The sequence below is a fragment of the Nomascus leucogenys genome, chromosome 13 (genome assembly GCF_006542625.1).
Source record: "Nomascus leucogenys isolate Asia chromosome 13, Asia_NLE_v1, whole genome shotgun sequence".
NCBI lineage: Eukaryota > Metazoa > Chordata > Mammalia > Primates > Hylobatidae > Nomascus > Nomascus leucogenys.
In genome coordinates, this window is record NC_044393.1 from 14,006,398 (window position 1) to 14,032,075 (window position 25,678).

At 43.1% G+C, this 25,678-nt stretch overlaps 1 protein-coding gene across 2 annotated transcripts in view; it reads left to right on the forward strand.

Annotated features, from left to right (window-relative positions):
- UBE2V1 (ubiquitin conjugating enzyme E2 V1) overlaps window positions 1-24,055 on the forward strand; it is a 32,316-nt gene extending 8,261 nt beyond the window's left edge. The window contains exons 2-4 of one of the 2 annotated variants that reach the window (XM_003252925.4): window positions 8,094-8,242; window positions 20,938-21,063; window positions 22,268-24,055. In XM_003252925.4, coding sequence (XP_003252973.1) covers window positions 8,094-8,242; window positions 20,938-21,063; window positions 22,268-22,414 — 422 coding nt within the window. In that variant the 3' untranslated portion in view covers window positions 22,415-24,055. Of the gene's footprint in view, window positions 1-8,093; window positions 8,432-20,937; window positions 21,064-22,267 lie in introns of both variants that reach the window. The other variant, XM_012511874.2, reaches the window with a different exon arrangement.
- Window positions 24,056-25,678: the final 1,623 nt, after the last annotated feature.

The window sequence follows — 25,678 nt, forward strand, 5'->3', positions numbered from 1 at the left end:
TAGAAAATATTGATGTGTTAACTTTGTATGCAGTTTTTAAATGGCTTGAAATATTAGTAACTTGCTTTCATACGTATTTTATGAAACGAAGTTGATTTTATAGTGAAGAATTCTTTGACTTGTGTGGTTTTCCTTATTTTAAAAAAATTGTAAGTTTTCCTAAAATTCTCATTTATTAAAAATAAAACTAGGCTGGGTGCGGTGGCTCATGCCTGTAATCCCAGCACTTTGGAGGCTGAGGCAGGTGCATCACTTGAGGTCAGGAGTCTGAGACCAGCCTGGCCAACATGGTGAAACCCCATCTCTACTAAACATATGAGAATTAGCTGGGCATGGTGGTGCGTGCCTGTAATCCCAGCCACTCGGGAGGCTGAGGCAGGAGAATCACTTGAACCCGGAAGGTGAAGGTTGAAGTGAGCCGAGATTGCGCCATTGCACTCCAGCCTGGGTGACAGAGTGAGACTCCATCTCTAAAAATAAATTAGAAATGGTTACCAAATTTTACTTATCTCAAAATAAAAAACCTTAGGTATGTTAATTATATGGCAACAGTGTCCAATATTTTGGACCCAGTAGATTAGAGTTTACAATAGGAAATACTGCCATTTCTTTTTTTTTTTTTTTTTCGAGACGGAGTCTCGCCCTGTTGCCAGGCTGGAGTGCAGTGGCGCGATCTCGGCTCACTGTAACCTCCGCCTCCTGGGTTCAAGCAGTTCTCCTGCCTCAGCCTCTTGTGTAGCTGGGATTACAGGCGCCCGCCACCACGCCCAGCTAATTTTTGTATTTTTAGTAGAAACGGGGTTTCACCACGTTGGCCAGGATGATCTCGATCTCCTGACCTTGTGATCCGCCTGTCTCAGCCTTCCAAAGTGCTGGGATTACAGGCATGAGCCATTGCGCCCGGCCTGATACTGCCATTTCTTCAACCAGAAAAGATTTATTGATATTGAGTATCATTATATGCCAGACAGCATACCAGATTCTGGGGAGGCGGGATTGAATGAGTCACAGCTCTGACTTGAGAAACTTAGTGAGTCAGACAATAAAAAAGGAAGAAAATCAAATGTAAAGAAAACGTACCGCACAGGCCTGTGTGGAAGTAAAGGTGTTTGGGACCGGGACCGGGGGCTCTGAGAGGGCCTCTCCTGACCGCCTGGCTTCTAATTAAGCTTTATAGCTTTTAAAATTATTATAGTCAGGCTGGGTGTGATGGCTGATGCCTGTAATCCCAGCACCTTGGGAGGCCAAGGCGGGCAGATCACTTGAGGCCAGGAGTTCGAGACCAGCCTAGCCAACATGGTAAAACCCCGTCTCTACTGAAAATGCAAAAATTAGCTGGGCGTGGTGGCAGGCGCCTGTAATCCCAGCTACTTGGGAGGCTGAGGTGCAAAAAACGCTTCAACACAGGAGACCGAGGTTGCAGCAAGCCAAAAATCACACCACTGCACTCTAGCCTGGGTAACAAAGTGGGACTCTGCCTCTTAATATATAACTGTTCTTAGGCTTTAAAATTCATACTAAGCCCCTTTAATAATCCTTATAATGTTAGACTCCCAGATAATGGTGCTGTGAATGTTTCTCTCTTGTATTTTCAAAAATAAACCAGAATTAGAATTTTGTGACATTGAGCGTTGTTCATTCTGAAATACTGTTCCTAGCTAATACCTAGTCACTCATTAATTCTTTCAGTAAGTATTTGGGTGCTTACTCTAGAGGGCAAAACACCCTGACACATTGGAGATTCAGCAGTGAACAAAACAGATGAAGTTTTACTCTCATGGAGCTTATGTTCAGATGGGAGACAGACAAGAAACAACCAATAAAGTGAAAATGAATATATTTACAATGTCGAGTGGCAATGAGTACTATGAAGAAAAATAAGGCAAGATAAGGGAATGGACAGTTAGACCCTTGGTTGAGGACAAGGGAACCAGTCAGCCATTCACAACTGTGGGACAGAGAATTCCAGGGTGAGGGACTCACAAATGCAAAGGCAGGATGTAAGGATGCCTCTTCAGAAACTTAGAGAAGGACTGGCGTAGCTGGAGGAGGATGGGGGAGCAAGGCAGAGTGGCACAAAATGATGTTGGCGAAGCAGGTGGGGCTCTCTTGGCCAGATGACAAGTTTGGGTGGATTGCGGGTGCAACGGGAGGCCAAGAGTAGGCTTCCAGTAGGAGAGCGAGGGCACCTAGTTTACCTTTAAGAGGATCGTCGGCCGTGCATGGTGGCTCACACCTATAATCCCAGCACTTTGGGAAGCTGAGGCCGGCGGATCACCTGAGGTCGGGAGTTCGAGACCAGCATGACCAACATGGAAAAACCCCGTCTCTACTAAAAATACAAAATTAGTCAGGCATGGTAGTGCATGTGGAAGGTAATATATCCATTATTCTGACCTGTCTTTTAAAAACAGAGTGGTAGACCAGGTATCCTTATGTTAGTAATTATGGGTCATGACACCCCAAGATCATTGGTGAGAGTACAATGAACATGCAAGGACGCATACAAGGTTGCTTTTGTGTGTGTTTTTTAGAAAATGAGGTTTGCAGATCTTTTGTCCTTTTTTACTCAATTTTAAAAATTTTCAACAGGTATTTATCTGAAGTACTGAGTACAGGCCAGTTTTTTTTGCTTTTTGTTTTTTTGTTGTTGTTGTTGTTTGAACTACCACCACAGTCATGCAAATGAATGTGAGCTGCTGAATTAATTACCCTATCTTCTACATCTCTTCTACTTCCCATCACGCAGGCCTATAAGAAGTTTGATGCCACATGTTCGGTCACAGTGTTTGCTCTAGGCAAATGCTTCTATATCCTGAGACATTAGCAGTAGCACACCCCAAAGCTGATCATTACCTAGGAGACTTGGATGTGTCTTATCTCTTGCCCTACTCCAAGCCTTTTGCAGCTCCCCCCGATTACCCTTAAGGTAAAGTCCAGTAGTAACATGGCTCCAACCTCTTCATCTTTTGTCAAATTTCAGAGAAGGCTGTGAGCCCTCAAAGGCTAAATAACACTGTCCTCTGGTAGGTTCTGTTTCTCATGTTTTGATATGGTTTTATTTCATTGCCCTTTGTGTATGTCTTGTTTCCACACTGACGCCTTAGACTGTGTTAGGGAGACCCCAGTTTTTATTTTGTTCATAGCCCCTAGATTGTCTAGCAAAGTGCTGGATAGGTATTGGATAACTATCACACTGAGAGAAGGTGTGTGTGCCTATATGTTACTGATAATTTATGTATAGGGAAATTTTGACAAGCAGGTAAAAAGCCTAGCAAACTTTTTTTCACTGTGGTCCTGAAATGTGTAATTTTTTTTTTTTTTTTTTTTTTTTTTTGCTTATAAATGTGGAGTCCAGTTCTATACACATTAAACATCATGAGAATTGCTTGAACCCAGGAAGCAGAGGTTGCAGTGAGCCGAGATTGCGTCATTGCACTCCAGCCTAGGGGACAAGAGCGAGACTTTGTCTCAAAAAAAAAAAAAGTTCTTTGAGGTCTTCAATGATTTTGAGAGTATAAAGTGTTCTTGAGAGCAAAAGGTTTGAGAACTGCTGTTCAAAAGAAATAAATGTTTATTGTAATTGTTCAGTAGATAGCAGTTATAGATATTTATATGCATATCACAACTCCTAGTTGCAATACAGGTAGATACTGGACAGTCCAAAGTTTTTCATTTATTAAACTGTTTCTGGTGCTGGCTTTACAACTTGAGTCAGAATCAAATTGTCCTATAATGCAGGAACAAAAGAAAGCTGACCTTTCCCTCTGTGGGTCTCAATTCCTGTTCCAAATCCTAGCCTAAAATAAATTGACCTGACTTATTTCTTTGGTTCAGTTGTATATGTTGGCTTTGCACACTTGTTTTTAAGTAATCGAATATCTAATCCAATAGAAATGTATGTTGGAAGTATAGGATTAATTACTAATATATTTTGCCCTACTTCACAAGTAAAAATTAAATATCAGAAAAATATAACTTGAATTCACTGTTTTGAAACTAATAGCAACAAGCTTATGATATATGAATGTTAGGATTTCCTAATCAGATATGATTGTTAGGTGAAAAGGTAACCTTTCAGCCATAGAGATGTTCTTTGCTTAAGTTTACAAGAGGAATAGTCCTACTATAAATAGTCCAGCTGACATTTAAATACCTGACATAAGAAACTAACACATTTTTTTGTCTTGCCAAAAAGAGCAACTCAAAATAGAGGTCACTTGTGTAATACAGCTTCCATTCAGTAATGAAGGGCTTAACTATAGAAGCTGTTATACTTTGCCATTTATTTGACAGTCTTAACACTTTTTTTTTTTTTTTGGAGACGGAGTCTTGCCCTGTCACTTAGGCTGGAGTGCAGTGGTGCCACCTCAGCTCACTGCAACCTCTGCCTCCAGGGTTCAAGCGATTTTTCTGCCTCAGCCTCCCGAGTAGCTGGGACTACAGGTGCACACCACCACGCCTGGCTAATTTTTGTATTTTTAGTAGAGACGGAGTTTCATCATACTAGCCAGGCTGGACTTGAACTCCTGACCTCATGATCCGCCCACCTCGGCCTCCCAAAGTGCTGGAATTACAGGTCTGAGCCACCACGCCCCAACTTTTTTTTTTTTTTTTTTTTATAGAGACAGGTTCTCGCTCTGTTGCCCAGGCTGAAATGCAGTGGCGTGATCATAGCTCACTACAGACTTGACCTCCCAGGCTCAAGCAGTCCTCCTGTCTCAGCCTCCCAAGCAGCTGGGACTGCAGGTGTGCACCACCACACTCAGCTAATTTATTTATTATTTTTTGTTTATTTTTGTTTTTTGAGACAGGGTCTCACTCTGTCACCCAGGCCGGAGTGCAGTGGTGCAGTCTCGTCCCACTGCAACCTCTGCCTTCCTGGCTCAAGTGACCCTCCCCTCTCAGCCTCCTGAGTAACTAGGGGACTAGAGGTGGGCACCACCATGCCCAGCTAATTCTTGTATTTTTTTGTAGAGATGAGATTTCTCCATGTTGCCGAGGCTGATTTCGAACTCCTGGCCTCAGACGATTGTCTTGGCCTCTCAAAGTGCTGGGATTACAGGTGTGAGCCGCCATACCCAGCTGACCAAGTTTTAGTAACATTAAAAACATTGTGCCTTAAAAGTTAGTCACTTAAGGAATGCTGTTAAGTGAGATTCCTACTCAGAGAAGAACCCTTGATCCTTATTGAGATGAAGTACTGGACAGCCAAAGCCCTAAAGAAGCTGAGGGAGCTTGGCTTATGGATTCCTAGGGGAAGGAGCCTTCTGGACAGCAGGAATGACAGTCGCACAAGCCCTGCGTAGGTCCTTGCGTGGGGTGCAGTTGAAATGGTTCCTAATTGGTTTTTTATTATGCAAATAACATGGGATTGTTGTAAAAAATCAGGAAATAGAGAAAGTAGGGGGAATCATCCATAATTCTTTTACCCAGAGATAACAACTGTTAACATCTTGTTCTGTATCCTTACCAACTCTGTAAAGCTCCTTAAGATGTCACTTATCATCTATATGAGTTTGCTAGTGCTGTCATAACAAAATACCATAGACTGGGTGGGGCTTAAGCAACAAATTTCTCACAGCTCTAGAGACCAGAAGCCCAAGATCAAGGTGTCAGCAGGTTTTGTCACATTCTGAGGTACTGAGAGTTAGGACTTAAGTATATAAATTTGAGGGGAACACAGTTCAGCCCATAACACGATCTGTGAACAAGTACCTCAGTCATCAGCCTTCCTATCAATATGATTCTGTGTTCTTTTGATGTTCATTTTTATTAGTGCAGGCTTATAAATTAACCAGTAGTAATGCAGTGACTTCCCCACCCCCCAGCCTAATTAGGATTATTAAAGATTTAGATTGAACCCTTTCTGAACAATAGTTGTGTTATCTGGCTTTTTGCCTATAATGTCACCACTATCTTTCAGTTTTATGTTTGCTACAGGAGACTTAATCCAGTATAGCTGAATAATCCAGTTGGCTGCTGTGCAGATGAAAATGCCAGTGTTTTCCAAACAAGCAGTTCAAGTATGCTTGCAGGTTTTGCTGTTTCTTTTCAAATACCATATGTAGTACTATTTAATATTTTTCTTGTAATCAACTGACTCTTTTGCTTACATTTATTTTAAAGGAAACTTTTACCATTATTATAAATGGTAAGTTCGTATATTACTTACCCTAAATAAATTATTCTTAAACATAAATACATGACTGTAAAACAAAGTGTTCAGTCACATACCACCACAAGTCCTCTAACATACCACTACCAACTCTGTCCTTCAGTTGCTTGGACCAAAAACCTGGGAGCTGTAGTTGACTCTTGTCTCTGACACCTCACAGGCAACTTGATAGCAAATCTCCACAGCTCAGACCTCTAAAATGCCTAGAATTATGCCGCTCCTCACTACTTTCCTGCTATCACCCTGGTCCAAACCGGTATTATCTTTTGCTAGGATTATTGCAGTAGCCTCCTAGCTGCTTCTGCCCTTGCTCCCTTCACTCTCATCCTCACACAGCAGTCTGAGGGATCCTGTTATAAACAAGACAGATCATGTCACTCAGTAACAGTTGGCATCCTTAATCTCCTCTTGCTGTCTCATCTTCCTCACTTGGTTTGAGCTAAATTGGCCTCCTTACTGTCCTTTGACACCCTAAGCAGCCTCTATTTTAGGGCCTTTGCACTTGTTTGCTCTGTCTCAAAGACTTTCCCCTCAGCTATCCATAAATCATGCCCTCTCACCTTCTTCAGGTCTTTAGTTATGACACCTGATTGCAGTAAAACTTATCCTTTATCCCTCCATTTAAAAGTATAGCTCCCATATTACTCCCTCCTCTGGAACACCAGGATCTGTCATACTGTATAATTTACATACTGATTTTTGTCCATTATATGTCTCCTACTAGAATGTAAGCTACAGGCATTTTTGTTTTATTCACTGCTTGTTCTTCAGTGCTTAGAAAAGTCCCCGATGTATACTAAGTGCTCAAATATTTATTCCAATTGAATTAATGGCATGTGTCCTACACTTTTGGAAATACAAATACTGGCAACACCTCCCACAATCTGGGGTCCCTCCAGTGAGCCTCTCTTCACAGTCACATTTGTCTCTGAGTCCTATTTGTCTCTGAGAGTCTGGCCAATTGAGAGCTCAGCATTCAAGGCAGAGAGCTTGAAACTTGACTGGATCCTGAGTTTTTTCCAGAGAAAATAGTGCATATGCCAGGGAAAATGGGGGAGGAAGGAGAGACAGACAGGATTGGTTGGGAGTGCAACCCTAGGAGAGATGATTTGTTCCCCAAGCACAGAAGGAAAGTCCATCTCTCTCTCCTCCCATAGCCCCATCCCTTGTCTGGCCCCAGTACCTAGGTTCTGTTCTAGAAGACACCTAGAAATGGCTCAAGTCTCAGCCTGAACCCGGTACTGTGGCTTGAACCTGTGAGGTGTTTTCATGCGTTGCTTTCAAGAGCTACTTGCCAGGCTTTGGGATTTTTGGAAAAAAATTAGAGAACCAGCTATTCCCTTTTAGCTTTTTTGTAAGTTAAAAGAGAAACTATCACTTAAATAATTGAAAAACAATAGAATATTTTATCCTTGGTGCCTTCAGTTGACTCTTAGTTGATTAAGAGGATACCATTTTTATTTGCCATATCCATGGTGACTATTCCTCCTAAAGGTTGTTTGAGAGTCATGCCAACAAATAAGCATAGTCTTAGCCTCTTGTCTTCCAAGGTACTTTCGTTAGTGCCTGATATTGATGGTTTTCATCTCACACTAGTTGACCCCCAATTCATAGACATTTAGACATGTAAGCCCCTTAGGAGGTTTGTCCAAGGGGTAGGGGTGGGGTATCTTTCTAAGTTTGGTTATCTAGCCTTAGTCACTTCACCTGTCAGAGAACCATGTGCCCCTTCCCTCTGGTTGTGCTGGTTGATACTGATAGCTTTATAAGTAGCAAGTTTGAGGTGTAATAACTTTCCGTGATTTTTTGCATGTTAGCATCTTGATTCCCAGGGAGAGATAATGAGCAGCTAGCTCTAGGCTTACAAGTTCCCCTGGAGTTGCTGGTATCTTGAATTTCTTTCCATTTATTTTAGGAGTAAAAGTCCCTCGCAATTTCCGACTGTTGGAAGAACTCGAAGAAGGCCAGAAAGGAGTAGGAGATGGCACAGTTAGCTGGGGTCTAGAAGATGACGAAGACATGACACTTACAAGATGGACAGGGATGATAATTGGGCCTCCAAGAGTAAGCGTCGAGCTACGGCTATAAATGTCAATGTCTTAAATTCACTGTGCCTCCTTTTAAAAAATATTAGCCTTATCACGGAAAAAAAGCTCACCAATGGTATATTTTCTGAAATGTGGCTATTGTTTTTTGACCAGTTTCATTTTATATATTTGAACCTCCTCTGATGCTGTTTAACCCCTCTAAATGGTAAGCAAAAACCTGTTTAGACTCATAGTGTGAATTTATATGACAATGTAGACAGTGAGGTGTGAAGTCATTGCACCGTCAGATGTCATTCAGAACAATCTCTGGGCTAACCAAATAACTAGGCCCTAGGTATAGCCAGTATTCCTGAAGCCAGTCTCCAAATGAACTCTGGAAAGCCTTCCCAGTTGTGGTTTTTCCTCACTGTCTCCCAGGTCTGCCGTGCACCTGTATCCTAGTTCCTTGGGCCATTCAGCAAAGGTCCCTTGCCAGCCTGTCAGCTCCTGGTCTATTCCAGGCACTACTAGACCCAGAGGCCTTTGCAAAGAAGACGAAGACAATGAGGATGGGGAAAAGTGGCCTCTTTCAGACCTTCCTGATTTGTGAGAGTTCCAAGTCTTCATAATGCCAGCCAACCATTTTTTGAGGACACATTGTAAACCCTCAAGAAATGTCTCTTAACTCTCACAAGACCCTATTGTTAGGTACAATTGCATTCCATTTTACAGATGAGGAGACAGACTCAGAGGAGTCAGGTCTCTTGCCCAAAGTCACATAGCTGGTAACCCCCAAACCAGATCTGACTCCAGAGCCTGTGCTCTTAACATACTAATCAAGTAGTAACTTGATGTAGGAGTCAAGAAATCGATTTCCATACTGTGACACACACTTCAGACAAGCAGTAAGGGCTTCTGCCTGAATGTAGCAAGACCTGTCCTGTGTCTGCTTGTGTTTAAGGATGATGATGACATCCATTCATTCTTTTGAATGTGTGCAGGACTCTGCACTAGCACTGTGGGAGCAGAAAGACATGTAGGGTGTGGCCCCGGCTGGAACAGGGACAAGTGACATGTTCGTTAAGTGTTAGGACACTAATGCTCACCTCAGATGGTCATCAACACTCATGGTGAATGATTGGCTTTGCCATTTAATGTTGCTTCTTAAGTCATTTTGTGACCCTATCGTTTTGTGGAGTTTAAAAAATATATACATTCGATCTGTTTTTACTCATTTCTTTATTCTTTTTTTCCGTGAAAACCAGAATTTTCTGTGTCTGCTAAATACCGGGGAAAACCCAATCTAGAAATCCTGTTTCTCCGTGGAGATAATTTTCTTTGCTGTCTCTGAAGGTCCATCATATGCTGACGTCTTTTTCACTGCATGTCTTCTCTTCCTAAGAATGATTTTGGATCATCTTGAGGATGAGAACTGTGCTTCCCTCCTTACTTCCCAGAATACCTAGAAATGACTCAGAATGGGGTACTCAATAGATTTTTTTGTTTGTTTTTTTTGTTTGTTTTTTTTTTTTTTTTTTTTTTTGAGACGGAGTCTCGCTGTTTCACCCAGGCTGGAGTGCAGTGGCGCAATCTCGGCTCACTGCAGGCTCTGCCCCTCGGGGTTCACGCCATTCTCCTGCCTCAGCCTCCCGCGTAGCTGGGACTACAGGCGCCTGCCACCTCGCCCGGCTAATTTTTTGTATTTTTAGTAGAGACGGGGTTTCACTGTGTTAGCCAGGATGGTCTCGATCTCCTGACCTTGTGATCCGCCTGCCTCAGCCTCCCAAAGTGCTGGGATTACAGGCGTGAGCCACCGCGCCTGGCCAACTCAATAGATTTGTTAATCAACTTACTGATTTACAGGTTCTAAAATATTGAGAATTGAACCAATGTACAACATTGTGATACACTAAATACCACTGAATTGTACACTTTCAAAAAAACACACAAGACAATGAATCAGTAAGTTCTGCTGAAAATATTCTATCTGCCTAAAACAGCTTGGGCTACCCTGAATTTCAGTTTATCTCTTTCCAAAAGAGGCTTTGGAAGTTGTAATGAGTAGCTATGGTATGCCAGGAGTCCTCCATGTATTTGTTTTTGGTAGCAGTTTATTGGGATAGAATTCACCCTTTTAAATGTACAGTTCAGTGGTCTTATATTCAGAGTTGTGCATCCGTCACTAATTTCAGAACGTTTTCGTCACCTCTAAAAGGAACCCCATACCCATCAGTAGGCACCCCCCATTCTCCCTCCCACATCCCCCATTTCCCATCTTTGACAATCATCAGTCTACTTTCTAGCTCAATGAATTTGCCTTTTCTGAACATCTATTATAAATGGAATTCTACAGTATGTGGCCTTTTGTGACTGGCTTCCTTTACTCGGCATAATTTTTTCAAGGTTCAAGCATATTGTAGCATCTATCAATACTTTTGTTATGGCTGAATAATATTCCATTGTACAGATATGCCGTATTTTGTTTTTCCATTTGTTGATGAACATTTGGGTTGTTTCTACCTTTTGGCTATTATAAATAATGCTGCTAGGAACATTTATATACAGGTTTGTATGTGGACATATATTTTCTTTTTTTTATCTACATCTGCTGGAATACATGGATATACTTTTTGTTTTTGGCTACCTAATTTTTCCTCCTTTGAAGATGGACATATATTATATATAATTATATATTATAATGCACTATATATTATATATAATTATATATCATATAATGCATTATATGTCATATAATGCATATGTTATGTTATATATTATATATACTGTATATTTATATAACATATATATGATATGTAATATATATTACATATAATTATATAAGATATATAATTATAATATATAATATATTTTTATTTAAAGAAAAGCAAATCCTCCAAGCCTATATATATTATATATAACATACATAATATATAGCATATATATATATATATATATATATTTTTTTTTTTTTTTTAGTTGGAGTCTCGCTCTGTCTCCCAGGCTGGAGTGCAGTGGCGCAATCTCGGCTCACTGCAACCTCCGCCTCCCGGATTCAAGCAATTCTCTGCCTTAGCCTCCCGAGTAGCTGGGATTACAGGTGCCTGCCACCATGCCCAGCTAGTTTTGTATTTTTAGTAGAGATGGGGTTTCACCATCTTAGCCAGGCTGGTCTTGAACTCCTGACCTCATGATCCACCCACCTTGGCCTCCCAAAGTGCTGGAATTACAGGTGTGAGTCATCGCGCCCAGCCGGAGATACATTTTTGAATTCCCCTGGGTGTATACCTACGAGTGGAATTGCTGGATCATATGGTAACTGTGTTTAACATTTGGAGGAAATGCCAAACTGTTTCCCAAAGTGGCTGCACCATTTTCCATTCCTACTAGCAATGCCTGAGAGTTCCCATTTCTCCACATTCTCACCAACACTTGTTATTGTCTTTTCACCCCTGTAGTTTTTATTATCCTGGTTCCCCAAGGTTGGAAACTAAGTCATAAAAGGAACTATCTGCGTGTAGATGCTTCCTGTGACCAATCTTTTATGATTAGCACTTGAGCTATTTGCTGTGTAACTCGAATATCCACATAATTATTAAAGCATCTAAATAGAGCACTTGAGTAACTCATCTCCGTATTAGGTTTTTGTTATTGTTTTACTCAAAAGAACATTTTCCATCAAAATTTCAAAGGTTTGTACCATATGATCCAGGAATTCTTCTAGGAATTTACTTTCCAATTTCTCTTGAATGTATTGCCCAAAGGCAGTGTACAAAATTATTTCATGCAGCATTGTCAGTAGTAGCAAAATATTGGAAACAACATCATTGTCTTTGAGTATGCCATATTATGTCCTGTTTAGCTGTTGAACAATGAGACAGATTTATGTGTGCTGAAATGGAATGATCTCCATGATATTGTGAAAAAGTAAATTATAAAACAGGAGACAGAGTATGCTGCCAGTTGGAGTGGGGGGCCTTGGGGGCAGGGAAGAGCTCATGCATACACTGCTTCTGTGTGCTTAGAATACCTCTGGAGGAATGGGAAAGAAGCTGCTGACAGGGGTTGTCTTCTTCAGAAGGGAGCTGGCTGGCTAGGGCTGGAGTGGAAAGGAAACTTACTTTTTACCATATACCCTTCTGTACTCTTTGAATGTTTTAGTCATATGTGTGTGCTGTTTGAACAGTGCCCCCACTTTTTTTGTTTGTTTTTATTTAAAGAAAAGCAAATCCTCTAAACCTAAAAACAAAGCTTCTGAGCCAACTACTCCTTGCACAATTCTGGCAAATGTCTAGCTGTCCACAGCATTAGACATGGAATATTTCTACTTTGACCACAGAAGTACTAACAATAGTCAAGTTATATAGAGCAGAGTTTCTCAGCCTCGGCATATAGGGCTGGTTCTTTTCTTTGTCATAGGGGTGCTAGGTATGTGTATTGTAGGCTGTTTAGCAGCATCCCTGGCCTCTACTCACTAGATGCCAGCAGCACCCCCGTCTCCATTGCAACAACCATAAATGTGTCTAGACAATGCTTGATCCTCCCTTCCCCTTCCCAGCAGAGGGGCAAAAATTGCCATCATTGAGAAGCACTGTTGTGCCTCTGGGGTTCTCCAAAATAGTGTTTTTTCTGTTTTTTTGAGATGGAGTCTTGCTCTGTTGCCCAGGCTGGAGTGCAGTGGCGTGATTTCAGCTCACGGCAGTCTCTGTCTCCCGGGTTCAAGCGATTCTTCTGCCTCAGCCTCCCTAGTAGCTGGGCTTATAGGCACACACCACCACGCCCGGCTAATTTTTATATTTTTAGTAGAGACAGGTTTTTGCCATGTTGGCCAGGCTGGTCTCAGACTCCTGACCTCAGGTGATCCGCCCACCTTGGCCTCTCAAAGTGCTGGGATTACAGGCGTGAGCCACCACACCTGGCCAAGTGTTTTATGTGTGGATTAGAGCCTGGATGTGTGTTTATACCCTGAAGTACTAGTACCCATGCTTCAGAGGAACCAAACATAATTACAGGGGTGTAGGAAGTAAAAGGAAAGTGATCCTTTCTCTGATTCATTATGCTCACCATCGAATGAAACTTAAGTTGGTGTGTGGTGTGTTTCTACCCACTTTTGCTGTGGGTATGCAAACGTAAATATATATCTTTTTAAGAAAAATGGGATCTTCCTATGCATAATGTTTTACAAGTTAATTTGTTTTCACCTAATAGATGGTGGACATCTTTCTATATCAGTGCATATTGACTGATCTCTTTTTTAAAAGCTTTGAGGCGGGGCTTGGTAGCTCACGCCTGTAATTCCAGCACTTTGGGAGGCCGAGGTGGGCAGATCACCTGAGGTCAGGAGTTCAAGACCAGCCTGGCCAATATGGCGAAACCCCGTCTCTACTAAAAAAGTACAAAAATTAGCTGGGCGCAGTGGCAGATGCCTGACTCGGGAGGCTGAGGCAGGAGAATCACTTGAACCTGGGAGGTAGAGGTTGCAGTAAGCCGAGATCGTGCCACTGCTTGCGACAAGAGCGAAACTCCATCTCAAAAAAAAAAAAAAGCCTTAAGTTATATGACTGATTAATGAATATGAATATATTCTTGTAAAAATTTTTAACGACAAAAGCCCAGGTGTGGTGATTCACGCCTGTAATCCCAGCGCTTTGGGAGGCCGAGGCAGGTGAATCACTTGAGGTCAGGAGTCGAGACCAGCCTGGCCAACATGTTGAAACCCCATCTCTACTAAAAATACAAAAATTAGCTGGGCGTAGTGATGCGCGCCTGTAGTCCCAGCTACTCAGGAGGCTGAGGAGGGAGAATTGCTTGAACCCAGGAGGCAGAGGTTTCAGTGGGCCAAGATCATACCACTGGACTCCAACCTGGGCAACAGAGTGAGACTCTTGTCTCAAAAACAATTTTTTTTTTTCAACAATACAGAGTATATAGAATAAGAATTTAACTTAGTCCTGCTTTAACTCTGTGTCAGTCAGGAAAAGAGAAATCATACCAGGTAATTTTTTTCCCAGCTTTATTGAGGTGTAATTGATAAATAAAAACTGTGTATATCCAAGGTATACAATGTGATGATTCAATATACATATACATCATATAATGATTACCACAACCAAATTAATCAACGCATCCATCACCACACGTAGCTACCTTGTGTGTCTGTGGTAAGGACACTTAAGATCTACTCTTTTACCAAATTTTAAGTAAACAATCCAGTATTATTAATTGTAGTCACCATGCTTTACATTAGATTCCCAGAACTTACTCATAACTGAAAGTTCGTGCCCTTTGACCAGTATCTCCCCTTACACCCTGGTCCCTGTCAACCACTGTTCTGTTCTCTGCTTCTGTGAGTTCTACTTTTAGATTCCATGTATAAGTGAGATCATACACTTTTTGTCTTTCTGTGTCTGGCTGATTTCACTTAGCATAATGTCCTTCAGGCTCATCCATGTTGTCATGACTAGCAAGATTTCTTTTTTTTTTTTTTTTTTTTTTTTTTTGAGACAGAGTCTCGCACTGTCACCCGGGCTGGAGTGCAGTGGCGCCATCTCGGCTCACTGCAACCCCCGCCTCCCAGGTTCAAGCAATTCTCCTACTGGCAGGATTTCTTATTTATGGCTGAATAATATTTCATTGTGTGATATATGCCATATTTTCTCTAGGACATTTAAGCTGTTTCCATATATTGGCTATTGTGAATAACTGCAATGAGCGTGGAAGCGCAGATGATCTCTTTGAGATACTGATTTAATTTCCTTTGGATCTATATCCAATACTAGGCAACAGAGATAATTTAATATAGGAAGTTGATCAAATAGATGTTGGACTAAAAAATCAAAGAAGGCACACTGTGAGAACACAGAGATACTGCTGCAGAAACAGTAACCACCCCCTGGGTTTGGGAGACCAGGAGAGGAAGCTTGGGCTGTCAGAACCTGGCACTTGGGGAAAAGGTGCCCCCTCTGCTGCTGCTGGCACCCACGGGGCAGGGGCAAGGCTGGTTGTAGGAGTGCAAAAGACACTGAAGCCCAGAACCAGCTCTTGCTGCTGAGGTGAGGGGCTTATACTGGGATGATACCTAAAGGAACAGCAAGCAAATGTGAAGGGGCAAATGCCTCCTCCTTTTTATTTTCTATTAGGATCATGTGGTTAATTTGACCATTCAGTCCTTAAGTCTGAGTGCCACCCAAATATTCTACAACCTAACTAGAGAAGTGAAAACTTACTACTGCCTAGAGATAGGCCCCGTGCTCACTCAGAAGGATACCATGAGTGGTGGGAAGAGGGAAAGTCTCTGTACAAAGGATAATTGTGTCTTGTCGCTGTGCAGAGAGGTGCCTGCTGCTGCTGGCTAGGAAACTCCAAGCCCACTTCTCTCCACTCTGCTTTGGATGCTGGGGCTGGGACTCTGCACACTACACTTTTCCTTTGTCAGCTGTCTTCCTCTGAAGGTTCCACCAGTCAGGGACACAAGAGAGAGCCTGAAAGGCATGGGGAAGGGAAAAGGGATTTGCTGTATCCTGTTTGCCTGTTTGTTCTGTCTGTACCACCCTGGTAACAGCCCTTCATCCTGGCATCAGTAGTGGGTTTCAGCCTCCAGCTTTTTGGGGACATTCACAAAACCAGCCTCATCACATCCTCAAGCCCTCTCCTTGGAGGTTCTAGCAGCAGCCAGGCAGCACCCCTTTCTCAGAGTTCTGAGTTCAACTCTGCAGACCTCTTCCTTAGCCTCCAACCCTGGTAAACACAACCCTGGTAAACTCCAGCTTATCCCCCCCTCCCTTAAGAGTTTCCATCCTGCTTCATTTCGTTATTACATCTGTGTTAGCTTAGATTCCCTTTGAACATTTTCAGTCCACTGACACCTGTTTAACCAATGTCTTACATTAAATTCTGTTATAAAAGCTAGTGTGGAGTCTTATTTCCTGACTTATCCCTAACTGCCATATCCCCACTCTTCTCCCCAGCAGTTACTGTGATCTGCATTCTAACATAGCATGTACCCACATTGTACATTAAACGTAATTTGTATATAACTACATAAGATTTGAACTGAATAGCAGGTGACTAGTTGACCTAATGTTTCCTTTTTGTATGTTTAGATTTTGTAATTTTCCTTGCATATTTTTGTAATTAATACCTTATTCCTTTTCTCATATCTCATACTTTTTTTTTTTTTTTTTTTTTTGAGATAGGGTCTCATCTGTTAGCCAGGCTGAAGTGCAGTGACACAATCACAGCTCACTGCAGCCTTGACCTCCTGGGCTCAAGTAATCCTCCTGCCTCAGCCTCCCAAGTAGCCAAGACCACAGGCACACCACCACACCTGGCTAATTTTTTTACTTTTTGTAAAAACAGGGTCTCACTTTGTTGCCCAGGCTGGTCTTGAACTCCTGGGCTCACACAGTCCTCCTGTCTTGGCCTCCCAAAGTGCTGAGATTACAGGCGTGGGCCACCGTGCCTAGCTTAGCTCATACATTTTTAAAACAAATTTTATTTTCTAATACTTACAGGCTTATAGAAAAGTTGCAAAGGTAGTACTTCCTGTACTACCTCTTCCCTGTTGCTAGCATCTTATGTTAGTATGGTACACTTGTCACAACCAATAAACCAATGTTGATACATTACTATTAACTAAAGTCCATACTTTCTTCAGGTGTTCTTAGTTTTTACTTATGTCTGTTTTTTGTTCCAGAATCCCATCCAAGATACCACATTACACTTAGTCGTCATATCTCTGGCTCCTCGTGGCAATGACATTTCTCAGGTTTTTCTTGTTTTTGATGCCCTTGGCTGTTTTGAGGAGTACTGGTCAGGTATTTTGTAGACTGTCTATTGGAATTTGTCTTTTTTTTTTTTTTAATGATTAGACTGGGGTTATCTCTTATATATGCATTTGGCCCAGGAAAAATTTATAATCTCCAGGCTCTGGGCCTGTAGTGCCTAATGAACGAAGTAGCCTGTGTGCACACAAATATACCCAGAATTGGAAGAAAGTGTATGTCTGCTTTTATAGGCTATACATATCCTACAATGTATTGTCTATACCCAGTGCCATGTTTTGCCAGTCTTTCGTGTGTGTGTGTACCCAAGGAGTGTCCCTCGGCCTTTGAGAAGGCTACGAAGTCTCCGGGTTATATGAATATGCCACGTCCATATAGTCCCTTGCAAGTAGACATGTAGATTGTAGTTATTTTTGCTATTGCAAACAGTGCTTCACATTTTGTGCACAAGTATGTGTCTCTCTGAAGGAAATTGCTAGGAAGGGGCCTGCTGGTCTGAGCATGCCCATTTCACATGTTGATTAGCACTGCCAAACGGCTCCACAAAGCATGAGCCATATCAACAAAGTGGAAAGTGTTTGTTTCATGATCAAATAATGAATCTTAAGAGCAGTATTTCTCACAGACACAGAATGTTCCAGCAGTTCTCCTTCAGGCACATTTCCTTTGCTGAAACCTTTTTAGCAGGTCCCTGGAGCACTCACGAACAAAATAAAAGAAAAAAACCAGAAACCCTGTAACCCTGTTTTCTATTAAAGTCTAGCCTGGGGCTTCTTTTTTTTTTTGGACAAAGTGTCACTCTGTCACCCAAGCTGGAGTGCAGTGGTGCAGTCTTGGCTCACTGCAGCTTCCACCTCCCGGGTTTAAGCAGTTCACCTGTCTCAGCCCCCCGGTTAGCTGGGACTACAGGCGCCTGCCAATATGCTGGCTAATTTTTGTATTTTTAGTAGAGACAGGGTTTCATCATGTTGGCCAGATGGGTCTCGAACTCCTGACCTCAGGTTATTCACCCACCTTGGCCCCCCCAAATGCTGCAATTACAGGCGTCAGCCACCGCACCCAGCCTTAGCTTGGGGGTTTTTTGTTTGTTTTTTGTTGTTTTTTTGTTTTGTTTTGTTTTGTTTTGTTTTGGAGATGGAGTCTTGCACTGTCGCCCAGGCTGGAGTGCAGTGGCGGGATCTTGGCTCATTGCAAGCTCCACCTCCCAGGTTGTCATCACATCGTGCCATTCTCCTGCCTCAGCCTCCCAAGTAGCTGACATGACATGACATCGTGCCATTCTCCTGCCTCAGCCTCCCAAGTAGCTGGGACTACAGGCGTCCACCACCACGCCCGGCTAATTTTTTGTATTTTTAGTAGAGACAGGATTTCACTGTGTTAGCCAGGATGGTCTTGATCTACTGACCTCATGATCCGCCTGTCTCAGCTTCCCAAAGTGCTGGGATTACAGGTGTGAGCCACTGCACCCGGCCTTAGCTTGGGGCTTTTAAATGACCCTTCAGGTGTGTGTCTGTGATAACTTGACTTGAGGCTTTCTTTTACTGTGTTGCAGTGAAATTACCAGATGAACATCAGTGGTGAGAAATTTGATTCCTTAAAACGTAAGGAATTTCATCCTTGAATTGTGTGACAAAACCAGGGAGCATGATTTTTGCTCCATTCAGGACCTATTAAGTCGACACTGAGTACGTAGTTGTTGATGGAGACTATGATAGGTTCTGAGGATGGATCTCTTATATTTTCCATAAATCTGTATGTGAGTCATGCCTTTGTTTGCTTCCTACTTGTTCTGTTTACTGGTTTTTTTTTTTCTTTGAGGAAACACCTTAATTGCAATGAGGTGTTTATTTTATAATATAAAAGTGTGAAGAGAAACATTCATTCAACAAACATTTGAGTACCAATTCAGTTGAGGGCCCTTGTCAAGGCCCCCACCCTCCTTTTTCTGTGTTTAGTGAGGGTGTCTGATGCATAACTGAGCCTGGGTTGGGAGGGGCTGAGGGGATTGTGAGGACTTCCAAGGGGAAGCAGCTGGGGTGAGAGCCCCAAGGTGGAGAGAACTTGGCAAGGTTGAAGAGAAGTGGTGGGCAGGGGAGGGAGAAGAGTAAAAGAAGAGGCAGTTAGGGCTGCCCGGGTCAGTCTGGGAACTTTGGCATCCTCTTCAGGTCACTAGGAGCCATCAGAGGGTTAAGCCAGCAGAGACGGCTTCCTGTTTTTAAGACGTCGATCTGGCTGCTGTGCCGGGAGCAAGAGAGAAAGAGACTTGGGGGAGTTCAGAAGAGGTGACAGTGGTGGAGGAAAGTGGATGGATACGGGGTCTCTTTCAGAGGTAGAACAGTGGGATCTTCTGACCGCTGGCAGGTAGAGGGTAAGGGAGAGAGGAATTGGGTTGCCTGCTACTTTTTGCTTTAACTAACTGGGTAGATGCTGATGTCACTCATTGAGGAAGAGGAGGGCAGGTTGAGGGTAGGTAGAAATTTACAGTTTTGGTTTGGTTATAGTTTGGGATCCCTGTGGACAAGAAAAGTTTCCATGGGTATATTATGAATGCCTTCTGAATCAAGGGTTTAAATCACATCCTCTGATTTATTCTCCCCAAAGACCACTAGGTGCTGCTGTTTACACAGGAGCAATTAGGCAGTACAAGACTCCTTTACTGAGGAGAGGGCACTGATGCCTGAGAGGGGAACCCACAGAGAGGGGAGCCCCTGCCTTTGAGGGGGTTACTCTTAACTGGGAGACATTACCCTTCAGCATGGTCTTCAGACACATGTGATAGCAGTGTGACTTCATATGGGACAGAAAGCTAGGGACTAGGTAGTGTTTGAGTTGGGTCTTCAGGGTTGCAAGGCATTTCAGGTGGGGGCAGGACGCTCCAAGCAGAAGGAACAGCCAGGCAACAGAGCACGTCTCGCTGCTCATGGGGTAGACGGTACAGTGAAGAGGTTATTGGCATAGGGGGCTGGACTTTTCAGTGTTTCTCAACAAAGGCACAGTTAGCCTTTTAAGAAGGACTGTTTTTGGCTGGGTGCAGTGGCTCACGCCTGTAATCCCAGCACTTTGGGAGGCCGAGGAGGGCAGATCAGCTGAGGTCAGTAGTTCGAGACCAGCCTGGCCAACATGGAGAAACCCCGTCTCTACTAAAAATACAAAATTACCCGGCCATGGTGGCACATGCCTGTAATCCCAGCTACTCAGGAAACAGGAGAATTGCTTGAACCTGGGAGGCGGAGGTTGTGATGAGCTGAGATCGCACCATTGCACTCCAGCCTGGGCAATAAGAGCAAAACTCTGTCTCAAAAAAAAAAAAAAAAAAAAAAAAAAAACCGTTTTTCCCTGTGCCACCTCACCCATTGAATGCCAATAATCTCTCAGGTCAGACTACCAAAAAAAAAAAAAAAGACTGCAGGGAGGGATGGAACACCCCAGTTGAAATCTCTTACCCAGTGCCTAACCCCGGAGTGATGGAGAAGGGGGAAGCAGCTCTGAGTCTGCAACCCTCCCTCATCTTGTCTTAATTTTGAGGTTCTCTAAAGCAGTGGCCTGTTCTGCGCTTTAATACCACATAGTGGTATTTAACTGATTGGGTGATGATCCTGGTGAGTGGACATTTAACTTGGCCTCCTAGAATAGAGAATGCCTCTTACCATTCCCCAGAGAAGGACTGCAAAGTAGAGAAATTAACATAAAAACAGGTCCCTCTGATTAGACTTAATACTAACTTAAAACTTCACTGGTACTAGCTTAAATGCTCCATCTTCTTTGTATTCCCCCAAGGCCCAGAAGTGTAGGAACTAGTATAGAACTGCTGACCTACCACAGAACAAGTAGACTCCATGCTGGAAGCAGATGTACCAGTTCCACAGTCAGGGATAAATGGGGTTTCACAAGCTCTACCTTTTTGAATGCTTCGTTTGTAATTGCGTGACATCTCTGTACCCTTTTTTTCCAGACAATTTATGAAAACCGAATATACAGCCTTAAAATAGAATGTGGACCTAAATACCCAGAAGCACCCCCCTTTGTAAGATTTGTAACAAAAATTAATATGAATGGAGTAAATAGTTCTAATGGAGTGGTAAGTTGTTTTTTCTACCCCACTTGTTCCTTGGAGTTGACAATTGCTTTGTAATTAACATCAGGAGCTTTTAGACTGGGCCCAATTCCTATGTTCTTTGGTTATTTGTTGATAAACTGTATCACTGTGCATAGGAGCACAGACTTGGGATGGGTCCTGTTTCCCAATTATATCTGGTGATCACTCGTACAGCACTTACCCTGGGCTAGTTCTGTGCTGGTCGCTTTGAGATATGAGCTCTTTCCTCATGCCACCCCAATGAGGTAGAGATGAGGAAACTGAGGCACAGATGTGGAAGATCTTTCCCAGGGCTACACCTTTAACCCCTGGGCCTTATTTGTGAACCACTGGCATGTAATATATTTTTTTCCTTTAATGGCCTTGCTTTTTTATTTTTACTACCATAAATGAAAAACCTGTCTCAGTTATCATAACTGGGCAATAATGGCAACAGTAAATATTACAAAAATAGAGCAATGTTAATAAATCTTGACTCCATGTGTCATTTGCCAAAAGCTTTGAGCCTTTGAGGCCTGCTCTCCTGTTCAAAGAGGAGATCAGCAAGTGTTGAAGGGATGCTACACATGTTAACGTCACGCCAAGCCTTCGCCTTTGAGATACTCAGAAAATTGAAGAGATGAGCTTCGTTACAGTGTGTTTAGTGTTTAATCCTGAATCTGAGTTCCACCTAAAGTCCTGAGCCCAGAGCTCAACCTATGCTTTGGGGAATTTATTTTGGGAAATGCTGCCCTAACCTGAGAGGTGCTGGCTCAGTGGCAGGCCCTTGTCACTAGAGCAGGGGTCCTGGCCACCCTTTGCCTTGGCTGTCCGTACTGCCCTGCATGCACATCTGTCCCCTCAACCTGGGCGCAGTGAAGAGGACAGGCCCTGAGCCTGGCAGCAGCCAGCCCAGCAGCAGCCATTATTGAAGAGCCAAGTAGGGCTGGGTTGAGTCTCACCAAGTGTCAGTACCACCGTTTCCTTATCCCAGATAGTAATCGTTCAGGGCACAAAAGGGAAAGGCAGGTTGACTGGAGGGAGGGACTCTAACAGGTAGGTATTCCGCATGTAAGGTATTAGGATTAGCAGCAGATTTAGCTTGAAAAGTACATCTTACTCCAGTTTGCACCTTAGCTTAACCCCGGCATATAGCTATTTTGTTTGAGAGTCTGAGAGTAATTTGCTTTTGTTTGCCTTGTTGTAGGTGGACCCAAGAGCCATATCAGTGCTAGCAAAATGGCAGAATTCATATAGCATCAAAGTTGTCCTGCAAGAGCTTCGGCGCCTAATGATGTCTAAAGAAAATATGAAACTCCCTCAGCCGCCCGAAGGACAGTGTTACAGCAATTAATCAAAAAGAAAAACCACAGGCCCTTCCCCTTCCCCCCCATTCGATTTAATCAGTCTTCATTTTCCACAGTAGTAAATTTTCTAGATACGTCTTGTAGACCTCAAAGTACTGGAAAGGAAGCTCCCATTCAAAGGAAATTTATCTTAAGATACTGTAAATGATACTAATTTTTTGTCCATTTGAAATATATAAGTTGTGCTATAACGAATCATCCTGTCAAGTGTAACCACTGTCCACGTAGTTGAACTTCTGGGATCAAGAAAGTCTATTTAAATTGATTCCCATCATAACTGGTGGGGCATATCTAACTCAACTGTGAAAAGACACATCACACAATCACCTTGCTGCTGATTACACGGCCTGGGGTCTCTGCCTTCTCCCCTTACCCTCCCGCCTCCCACCCTCCCTGCAACAACAGCCCTCTAGCCTGGGGGGCTTGTTAGAGTAGATGTGAAGGTTTCAGGTTGCAGCCTGTGGGACTACTGCTAGGTGTGTGGGGTGTTTCGCCTGCACCCCTGGTTTCTTTAAGTCTTAAGTGATGCCCCTTCCAAGCCATCATCCTGTCCCCACCCTCCTCCACTCCCGCCCTTGGCCGAAGCATAGATTGTAACCCCTCCGCTCCCCTCTGAGATTGGCCTTCGGTGAGGAATTCAGGGCTTTCCCCATATCTTCTCTCCCCCACCTTTATCGAGGGGTGCTGCTTTTTCTTCCCTCCTCCTCAAGTTCATTTTTGCACCGTCACCACCCAACACCTTCCATGACACTTCCTTGCTTTGGCCAGAAGCCATCAGGTAAGGTTGGAAAGAGTCTCTGACCTCCCTTGGTTAGTTTTGGAACCGTACTCACTCACTCTCCACCAGCCTGGGAAATGAATATCGGGTCCTCAGCTCTGCCACCCTCTGCTGTCATCAGCTGATGCATTGTTTTTAGCTCAGGTTTTGATAAGGTGAAAAGAATAGTCACCAGGGTTACTCAGACCTGCCAGCTCTCGGAGTCCTTGGTGGTTGAACTTGGAGAAAGACCACATGAAGACACTTGTAAGCACACATGATCCCTCTGAATTGTTTTACTTTCCTGTAATTGCTTTTGCTTTTAAAAATTGAAGAAGTTTTAAACAGGGCTTTCATTTGGTCATCCTTGCAATCCATTGGGGTCTAGTTTGGAATCTGACAACTGGAACAAAAAGAACCTTGAATCCGGTGCATGCCTTGGTTTTGGTGCTGCTGCTGCTTCCCAAGATCCTCAGCAGGGATTAAGAAAGAACCCGGTGTGCACAGCAGATCCCCGAAATTGGTGGGCTTGACCTCCTGGCAAATTGCTGCGTCTTTCCACTTGCTGTTCAGGACCACTAAATGCTGAAATGTGGATGCATACCGAAATAAAAGCAATTCATTGTGTACTAAAGGTTTTTTTTTTTTTAATTTAGTATTTGTGTAAAACCACCTTTTGAAGCAGCAACTATCAAGTCTGAAAAGCAATTGATGTTTCCATTAATCTTTTTCTGGGGGGAAAAACTTAGTTCTAAGGATTTAACATCCTGTAAGTGAAGTTTAACATAACAGTATTCCATAAGCAGCCTTTTTATTGTCAGACCATTGCCTGATTTTAATATAATAAAAAAAAGTGTGCGTTAATATTTAACAGGCTGTACTTTTCTTCCTCTTGGCATATTAGGGACAGAATTTAATGTTTTAGATGCTTTGGGATTCAAATTGACATCCTACAGCAGGGGTCGGCAAACTTTCTAAAAGGGCCTAGATGAGTAAATATATAGGCTTTGCAGGCCAAGAGGCAAAATCTAAGGACATTGTGTAAGTACTTATATTCTGAGAGAAAACAGATTTCCCAAATTTTTAATTGGTGAAATTCAAAGTGGAATTCAGTTTATTTATAATGTTACTGGCCTACTAACGTAAGGACGAGTTCTTTTAGGAGATAACATGTTGTTCAATTGGGATTCATTAATGTTCCCTATCATCAAGCCTCTTGCAAATGTTCATCTGTAAAAATAATTCTCCATGCTAAAAGCCATACAGAATCAGTCAGTGGGCTAGATTTGGCCCGTGGATCATAGTTTGCCAACCCCTGTCCTAAAGATGGTAGGGTTTTTTTGTTGTTGTTTTGTTTTGAGACAGAGTTTTGCTCTCGTTGCCCAGGCTGGAGTGCAATGGTGCAATCTCAGCTCACTGCAACCTCCGCCTCTCAGATTCAAGCGATTCTCCTGCTTTAGCCTCCCGAATAGCTGGGATTACAGGCACCCGCCACCACACCCAGCTAATTTTTTGTAGTTTTGGTAGAGATGGGGTTTCACCATGGTGCCCAGGCTGGTCTTGAACTCCTGACCTCAGGTGATCCACCCACCTTGGCTTCCCAAAGTGCTGGAATTACAGGCGTGAGCCACCGTGGCCAGCCCAAGATGGTAGTTTAAAAAAGGGTTCTTCCTTTGGTTTAAGTAGCCTCACAGGTCTTGAGCTATTAAGCCTCCACTAGAAGCCATTCATTGGCTGGACTTAGTAGTCTATTCAGAGAAAAAAACATAGGATTGTCACATGTATTTCTGATGTTTAAAAAAATTTTTTTTTATCTGATGATTAATGATTTGTCTACCATCTACTGCATATGCAGTGGGAATGTGTCTAGTTTTTACCCAGAGCTTGAACTTCCTGCCGTAGTCCCAGCTACACACAGGCACGACCTTGGTGCCCTGTGGCAGGAGCAGGCTATTCCCTCTGGCTGTTGGGGCCAGCTCAGGTGTGAGAAGAGCTGGCTGTAAGGAAAGGGCCAGGTTCTTCCCAACAGGCCACCCTCCGGAAAGCCCTGCCCAGATTTCTTTGGATGGCCTTTGGAGTCCTCTGCAGGGACTGGTGCCCTTCAGTTATGAAAGTACATACATTGGGCCAGGGAAAGCTGTGGGTTCTTCATCCTCAGTCAGCCCTCCCCAAGGGAGGAGAGGAGAGGTTCCAAAATTATTTCAGGCCAGACATGGTGGCCCACATCTGTAATCCTAACACTGGGAGGCCAAGGCGGGAGGATCACTTGAGCCCAGGAGTTTGAGACCAGCGTGAGCAACATAGCGAGACCCCTGTCGCTATAAAAAGTTAAAAAATTAGCCAGTGTAGCCGGGTGCGGTGGCTTATGCCTGTAATCCCAGCACGTTGGGAGGCCGAGGTGGGCAGATCACGAGGTCAGGAGATAGAGACCATCTTGGCTAACACGGTGAAACCCTGTCTCTACTAACAATATAAAAGATTAGCTGGGCGTGGT